Source organism: Mastomys coucha, unplaced genomic scaffold (genome assembly GCF_008632895.1).
Source record: "Mastomys coucha isolate ucsf_1 unplaced genomic scaffold, UCSF_Mcou_1 pScaffold22, whole genome shotgun sequence".
Lineage (NCBI taxonomy): Eukaryota > Metazoa > Chordata > Mammalia > Rodentia > Muridae > Mastomys > Mastomys coucha.
This window is the reverse complement of record NW_022196905.1, coordinates 184,192,857-184,201,822: the sequence shown is the minus strand read 5'-3', so window position 1 is coordinate 184,201,822 and position 8,966 is coordinate 184,192,857. Positions and strand designations below refer to the sequence as shown.

General features: G+C 38.1%; 1 protein-coding gene across 1 annotated transcript in view; it reads left to right on the top strand.

The window, feature by feature from the left end:
- Positions 1 to 810: 810 nt before the first annotated feature.
- LOC116104790 (disintegrin and metalloproteinase domain-containing protein 26A-like) overlaps positions 811 to 8,966 on the top strand; it is a 23,151-nt gene continuing 14,995 nt past the window's right edge. The window contains 6 exon segments of the mRNA XM_031391240.1: positions 811 to 958; positions 4,238 to 4,338; positions 4,341 to 4,959; positions 4,962 to 5,819; positions 5,822 to 6,180; positions 6,182 to 6,302. Of these exon segments, the coding sequence (XP_031247100.1) occupies positions 811 to 958; positions 4,238 to 4,338; positions 4,341 to 4,959; positions 4,962 to 5,819; positions 5,822 to 6,180; positions 6,182 to 6,302 (2,206 nt within the window).

Below are 8,966 nucleotides of genomic sequence, written 5' to 3'. Positions count from 1 at the left end.
AACTTACTTTAAATTTTTATTTTATTCTCATTGCAATGGGCAAGATTAAGGAAAGCAGAGATATTCCAGCTATGATGTAGATAATGGGGGCACTTTATTACTATGGATAGGAGTGCAAACTAGTGTAACCACTATGGAAATCAGTGTGGATTACTCAAAACCAGGAAAATAGACTTATCACAAGATCAATTTACAAATTTTGAGCATATACACCCAAAGAACTCTACAACTTACTACAGATGTAATTACTTGTTTTTGTTCCTAGATGATCTATTCCTATTAGCCAGAAATGTCAAACAGTACAGTTGAACATTAGTTAAATAGAAGATAATGAAAATATGGTACAATTACACTGTGGAATATTATGCAGCTATTAAGAAAAATGAAATTTGCAGGCATATTTATGGAACTAGGAGAACTCATCCCAAGGAAGAGGAGTAAGAACAAGAAAAACAAGCATTGAATATTGCTCTTAAATGTCCATGATACTTGATTTAGATATGTGTGTTCTATATAGAAAATAAAGAGATGCTAGGTGTGTAAGGTACCAGCAGGCAATAAGGGATCTTTGCAGGAAGGATATATAGAATATAAAATTATAAAGAAATAAAAAGAGAAATTAGAATAGGACAAACTAATTTATATAAGTGAAATATACACATATATAACATATGTATACATATATGTATATATGCATAGAAATAAATTACACACATATTTATGTAATTTAAATAGAGATACTGTATAATTGGAGAAACTGTGCACCAAACAGTTGTTTAAAGCTATCAAATAAGTATTCCAGTACATAGAATGGGTTATATCTTATTGAGTTGTGGACCAGTGTTAGGGTCCCTCAGCTGCAAGACATCGGAGCTTGCCACCTTGCCATCGAAGACTCAACTCATGCCTGCTGTGCCTGAAACAAAGGCTCACGGAAACTACACCTGCTGGATGACACGTATACAGCCTGAGGACATCTGTTGTTGACCACCTCCTCCACTGTGGACTGCACCTCCGGCCACTCCCCTGAGTCAAGACCTGCGGGACACCCTGAGTCTCCACCTTCAGCCCAGCAGCCAGCTTCCCTTGGACTTCCTCCTTGACTTTGTTCGGACTCTTCCTGACTCCTCCTGAGTTCCTTATGTTATTCAAATGTCATTGTAACCTAGAGATTCAGTTTGCTCTCTTGTATATAAATGCTGAACCCTCAAAGTAAAGACGAGCCTTGATTGGAAACCCTCAACTTGGCTTCGTGTCCTTTTGTTCTCAAACTCTGTGTTTCAGGTCTCCTATCTCCCTTCGGTCGAGGCAGAATCCCCAGTTCATGAGACTGTGGGACAGTTTCAGACCAGTCACTACAGAGGATCTATGATAATGCTATCGATTACCAGCTAGCACTAATTAGAAGACACTTTTGCATCACATTTATCATGTAACACAGAGAAATATAGCTGATAATAAGCTAGACACTTCATTCATACTAGTAAGATATATATTTTATATATATATAAGAATATATATCCTCTAAGGTATAACAACATGCATATATATGTAACATATATATATATAACAACTTACATATATACATATATATATATATATATATACACATATATATACATATACATATATAGAGAGAGAGGGGGAGGGAGAGTAAGACACAGTGGCAGATATTCAAATCCAAAGAGCATTTTCCAAAAAGGAGTGAAATTATTTTGTAAGATTAGAAGCACATTGAGTGTTCCATATTAAGTTCAAAACTCTGTAAATAAATAGGAATAACAATTACAAGATGAACAAAAATACAGTTTAACTAACTTTACAGTATATGAAGAAAACTATCAGTCAGAAAAAATGGGATTTATTTACATTGGAAATCCTAGAGTATAGCATATGAAAGAAAGAAAGTTGAACTTACTGGCATGGAAGAGAAAGCTAAATAACCAGCTGAAGTGGGAGAGGAGCCATTGGGAAGAACTTCAACAGTTGCCAGGGTCTGAGAAAGGAGAGGCTTTTGTTGCTAGGTACATGAATCTAGAACTTACTCCATGAGAGACCAAGAAAGGGAGGAGTTTATATTCTCTCATGCATTCTCAAACAAAAGAAAAAAGCACTTTGCTACTAAGATGGACTTTACAAATGCTTCATGAGTAAGGGGAAAACTAGAAAAGACCATGGGTATCACTGCGCCTGATGGTTAAGTCTTTCAGAGAATCCTGTTTAAAGGACAGAAACACAAAACACATTCATTACTTCCTTGCCAAGTGTTCAAATCTGAGGATGGTTTTTCCTTTCCTTATTTCAACTACCTTCTATTTTATTGTTGAGACTCTAGAGCTTTTAGTGTGATTATATACATCCTAAATTATAGAAAGTTTGGGTGGTCCTTGGCTAGCCGTTGTAAAATATGCTGAGTTTGCAGTGAGAAAAAAGGGTGTGTAAAAGTGAGTGTAAAAGATGACATCTGAGAATCGACTCAAAGTCTCTGTTGTTATAGATTATCAAATTTGGGGTGAAAATACTGTCTTTTCTCCATAGTCCTGGATGATAGAATTATTGCTAACTGTATTAAATTAATACAAGACTGGGTCTGCTCAATTATTCATTAAGGCATTTTTCTAAATTTTCTGTATATTACTGCAGTTTTAGTCATTAGTTCTGACATATATTTCTTGGTGCAATCTCAATATTACTGTATTGCAAATAATTTTTTTCCTCATACCACCAATCAACATGATGTAATAAATATAGAAGCTAAATGAGAACATTCATGGATAATGAATCAGCATGTCAGGATTTTAATCAGAATTTCATTATATTGTTCTTAAATATTTTTATTGTTGTTTTTCTTTTGTAGGCTCTTGGCATTGTATTTGGCAATATGTTACTTTCCTAACGTGATTGTTTTTCAAATAATCATATACTAAGTTGAGGATTTAGGACTGCAAGGATAATTAAGGGGTTTTTTTGTTTTTTGTTTTTTTTTTTTTATATAGAATAGAGTTTATTCAGAGAATAGAGAGGGGAGTTGAAGGGGTAGTAGAGACAGAGAAAGGGAGTGGGGAGAGAGAGGGAAGGAGAGCCGGAGAGGGAATAGAGTAGTAGAGGCAGGCCATGAACACATAGAGGTGGGGGAGAGGAGTGGGGAGAGAAGGGACAGAGCAGGAAGAGGGTTGGAGAACAAGAAAGAGCAAGAGAGGATACTTAAGTTCTTAAAGTGAATGCTCCTCAGGCTTAGAAACTCGAGAATGAGCCTCAGTGTCTATGGAAAAAGCCATAATTGGGGATCTGCACTTGCACTGCCAGCAATGGAGAGGCAGAGACATGCAGATTACTAAGGCTTGCTGGACAGCCAATCTCCCCTCTTTACTGAGTAGTATGTCGGAGATCAACTTTGTGTCAAAAATTAAGGTGAGGAGTGTATCTTAGGAAAGATCCAAGACTAATGGTTGTCCTCTACATAGACACAAACATACACATGCACTCATACACTCATCCCAATAAAACACAAAATAAATAGATGAGATATTAAAATTTAAGATATATATTTAATATATACATATATATATATACATAAACAAAATATAGAGTTACTGAGGACTCAGTCCAGGATGAGCTATGGCCTCCATTCATATGTTAACAGGCATTCAGCTTCCAATTCTCACTAGTGTACACACTCTCATGTACTACTAATAATAACAAAGAGAGAAAATGGAAAATATAAGAAAAATGTTCATTCTGAGAAGAGTTTCTGACTAGCCATGGCCAGGCAAAAATGGAAAAGAACATAAATGTACTCAATAGACAGGAAAGTGTTTAGTGTTTTAGAAAATTAATATTGAAATATGAAAGCAAAAATATTATTTTTCAGCTAGTGAATTCTTTCATTGCAATTGAGGAAAAGTTGAAAATTAAAACATGCAGGAACAATGTGGGAAAGAGGGCAAGGTACTAAAAGCTAGGAGTATATTAGAAATATATTTGTACAGGAACAAGTATACCTTATTACAATTAAAGAGAAAATCCGTGAACACTGTTGGTACACTTTGAGACAGTCGCTAATTTATTTTAGCCCAATATCTTTTGCTTTATCTTCTAGTCTAACTTGATCATGAATTGCCTATAACCATGTCTACCCCTCATTTCACTTTCTTTTAGTCCTGCTGCTCTGACTGGTCAATTCTACTAGAAGACACATCATTAAAGGGCAGTGTTGCATGCAATAACACAATGTAAGGACTAGGAGAGCAATGCTTTCTGGTGTCTATGGGTAAGACCCTGTTGCATAAAAGAGTAATGCTTCTTCAGCTCTGCCTGTTGATAATGCCCTTCCTCTTTGGATGACACCAACTGGACATGCTGAATACAGTCACCCTCCAGAAGCAGTGATAACTTTGAGGGTCACTGACACTAAAAAACATACTCCCCCAGACTGTCTATCCTACAGCCTGCAATTTGGAGGAGAAAGACAAAGTATTACCATGAAACCCAAGAAAAACTTGATATCCAGAAACTTTGTATTATTCATTTATAGTGACCAAAATGATCTCCTGGAAGAACAGCCTTTTGTGCAGAATGACTGCTACTACCATGGCTATGTGGATGAAGACTCAGAATCCCTGGTCATTGTTAACACCTGTTTTGGGAGTTTGCAAGGCATACTAGAGATAAATGGCACAACTTATGAAATCATGCCCAAGAGCTCAACTTCAACATTTCAATATCTGGCTTACAAAATGGGAAGTGGGGAGTCAGAATCATCTCCCATGAGATGCAGGTTATCAGGAGAAGAAATAGCACGACAAATGAAGCTTCTGGAAAGCAATACCTCCACACTTTTAGAAATCTCCTATGAGAACTGGTGGACTCACCACAGGTTTGTTGAATATTTTGTAGTAATAGACCATAAACTATACGTTTATAGAAGGAACAATACTACAACTTCTATAAAAGATATTTTGCAAATGGTTATTATCTTCAAATAGATACTGATGTGATTTTAACCACTCTTCAAGTGTGGGATGAAAAAGACCTTGTCAATGTAGAACAAGAAATACCTAATGTCCTAGATGCTTTCTGCAATTGGAAGATAGACATGATTGGCAATCATGTTAGACATGATATCATACACCTTTTTGTCAGACACAGATATGGTCAATATATAGGGTTATCTAATGTAGGTATAGTTTGTACCTCTAATAATTATGCAGTTATCAGTTTTGTTTCTGATGTAATGTCAGACTTAGCATTCATTGTAGCACATGAGATGGGTCATAACTTGGGTATGCAGCATGATATAAGTGGATATTCTTGTGGGTTAGCAAAATGCATAATGAACCCATCTAAATCGTATTCCCCAAAATTCAGCGACTGTAGTTATGAAGAAATGTACTCACTTGTTACCACAAGAAGTTGCTTATACAATATTCCAGAAGCAGTAATAACAAACCTGATGGAGTGTGGGAATAACTTGGTTGAAGAAGGAGAGCAGTGTGATTGTGGGAGCACTGAATCCTGTTCAAAAGATCCATGCTGTAGCAAAGACTGTGTTCTCAAACCCAGTGCTCAATATACTTTTGGACTTTGTTGCAAAGATTGCCAGTTCCTTCAAACAGGCACCGTGTATAGAGAAGAGAAAACTGAGTGTGACCTTCCAGAGTGGTGCAATGGAACTTCAGCAGAGTATCCAGAAGATATGTACATAGTGAATGGAAGCCCTTGCTCAGGTGGTGGTTATTGCTATAAAATGGCATGTCATGAACGTGAGGCACAGTGTAAGAAGATTTTTGGCTATGAAGCCCGGAGTACAAATGAAATTTGTACAGGGAAATAAACAACTGAGATGACAGTTTCGGTAGTTGTGGTAACAGTAGTTCTAACTACATAGGATGCAATATCGCTGATGTACTCTGTGGAAGAATTCAGTGTGATAATGTGGAAGAGATTCCACATAGGAGAAGCCATGAAACAGGGTATTGGACTCACTTCGATTATTTCACCTGCTGGAGTATGGGCTATCATTTTGGTATTACCATAGAGGACATCAGAGCAGTGGATGATCGCACAGCTTGTGGGCCAGACCATATATGCATTGACAGAAAATGTGTCAGCAAGTCTATTTTGTTTAGTAACTGTTCAGAAAGCTTATGTAATATGCAAGGTGTCTGCAACAATAAACAACAATAAATGCCATTGTGACATCATGTGGAAACCACCAGACTGTCAACTACCTGGCTGTGGAGGTAGTATAGACAGTGGACCATCTTCTGGAACATTAGCTAGCAAGAGGAAGTCTGGTAAAGGTAAAATCCTGGTGGGACTTATTATTCTTCTTATGGTTGCAATATTCTTTTTAATTGTGCTAATTTTGAAGTTAGCACCATCCCAAAAAGAAAAAGCAGTAAAAGAACCAGAACCTGAACTAAAACCAGAACCTAATCCTGAAATTTTACCAAAACCATCAAGTGTGGAACTTAATGAAAGTAAAAAGGAAGCAAAAAAGAAATCAAAAAGGGAATCAATAGAGGAATCAAAACAGGAATCAAAAAGGGAATCAATAAAGGAATCAAAACAGGAATCAAAAGAGGAATTAGAACAGGAATGAAAATAAAACATTCAGCCTCTTGAAGTTCATTTATTGCTGTATAGACTTCTCAATGTAGGAATATCATTGTGTGTATCTGGAATCACAAGCCAGAAGTTCTAGAAACTTGCCACACTTGTTTGAATATTAAAAGCTTTTACTACCAAATAAAAGGAAGTCGGATGCATTCCTACCTTTCTTTATTTTAAGCAATCTGTTGCCTTATTTTTAACAGAATTTGTGTCTGTCTCCAATGGTCTAAACTGTGGTCCTTTGAGTGTGTTTCTTTGCATTTAGTTTGTCTCAGCTTTAAACCCCTTTTCCTTTTTATTGTTTTGCATACACAGAAAGAGAGGGTCTCCAAATCCCATTTCCTGATGGCAACTCCTGTCTACTAGAATCTGCTCCTAAGAAAGCCAGATTGAGATTGGAAACCAGAGATAATAGTTTAAGGTTCATCTCATGGTTGCTGTAGTTTCAGCTCTCACCTGCATGGGATCAGTAGATCTTACTCTGTAGGAGATTTTCACCCAGATTTCAAAATTCTACAGCAAACCTCTCCTGGTTAAGTTTGCTATTGATGTAATGAAACACTATAACCAAACAACCTGATGAGCAAAGGATATATTTCTTAAACTTCCTTATCACTGTCTATCATCAAAGGAGGTCAGAACAGGAACTTAAACAGGGTAGGAACCACTGCCATTTTGGATCAACATCCTGGCACCAGCAACAATGGGCTGGGCCCTCCATCAGTTATTAAATAAAAGAAAATGTTCTATAGGTAGTTCTACATGTTCTATATCCCCATCTTATGGGGCATTTTTTCAGCCAACTGGCTTAAATCAAGCCAACATAACACTATTGTCAATTCTAGAGATTCAGTACAACTAGGAAACATCATACCCACAATTCTGATTGCTAGAATCTAGGCCTTCCATTGATGCCAGAAATTTTAGCATTCAACTCTGCTCTTGAAGATTATCTTCCCACAGCCAATGGGACAACCTTCAATACCCTGCACAACTATCCACATCTTCTTCCCTTTGATCTCTAGTCCCAGTATAGGAAGCTACATATTCTGGTTAGCACCCTTGGTTATCTCAGGGATGAGGCTTTCTCATTATAGAGTGAGGAGACACTTTGTCCTATGCTGAAACTTGAGTTTCATCATTTCCCTTTACCAATCTAGGACAGTGATTAAAGCTTGGATATTATTTCCTGGAAATACATAACAGAAAATGTTAGATCCTGACACCTAATTATTAATCAACTTTGTCTATAACATGAGATCATGAAGATATTTACAAATCTATGATGGATAAAATAAATATAACCAAATCCTGTTTTCATTGAAAATAAAATTATTTTCTTTGAAAATAAAAATTCCCTATTAAATGTTAAAAAATAATTTAAAGTCAGAAATCCTGTCCTCAAAATAGTGACAAGGCCTCAGCATAATCTGCCAACCCAGGTTGCTTGTAGCTAAGCCTTAGCCTTCCCCAAATACCCACCCCACCCCCAAGGGTTCCTTCTATGCTGCTTCCACCACACCATTCCATACCCAGTGTCTGGTCTGCTGAATACCCCATATGGCCTCATCAATATGATTCTGAAAAATGCTTAATCTAACCCAGGTCCCAAACCAAGGCTTTGAAAGGATAAAGGGACCATTAATTTTGGTACTGGGTCCAGATACTCAAGGGATTTGAGTTTTCAGTTTCTAGAAACTCTACTTTTCCTCTGAAAAGCTGTAGTTATTGGTTTCAAAATTATTGTGTGCACTGTATATGACAGACTAAAGAAAGCTTGTGTTCCCTTTGTATGCTGACTCTGTCCCATTTGTGATAGTTTTCTGCTGATTTTGTCCATGTTTCCAAATGCAAGCAGTGCATGAGACACAGTGCTGCTTAACAAATTGCAGGGGGTGAGTTTCTGAGACCTGAACAGCCAGTCTGAAGCCACAGGCCCCACGACTCCCAGGGGAGCCGCAGGGCAGCAGGGACACGATCCTCTCAGCTTCCAAGTGACAGAGGGGGTTCAGCGTCCTCCTCTGCCCCTTCCCTGCAAGTGGATCGCCTAACTCCAGAGAGCACATTAAGCCAGAGACCCGGGCAGGATCCCCTGTTGTCTCTCGGGTGAGGTTCTGAGACTGGAGCACCCAGCCCGGAGGCACCTTAGGCCAGAGATCCGGGCGGGATTCGCCATTTTCTCTCGGGTGAGTTTCTGAGACCTGAGCAGCCAGCCAGTAGCCACAGGCCCCAGGACTCCCAGGGAAGCCACAGGGCAGCAGGGACACGATCTTCTCAGCTTCTGAGTGACAGAGGGGGTTCAGCGTCCTCCTCTGCCCCTTCCCTGCAAGTAGAGGGCCTACCTCCAGAGA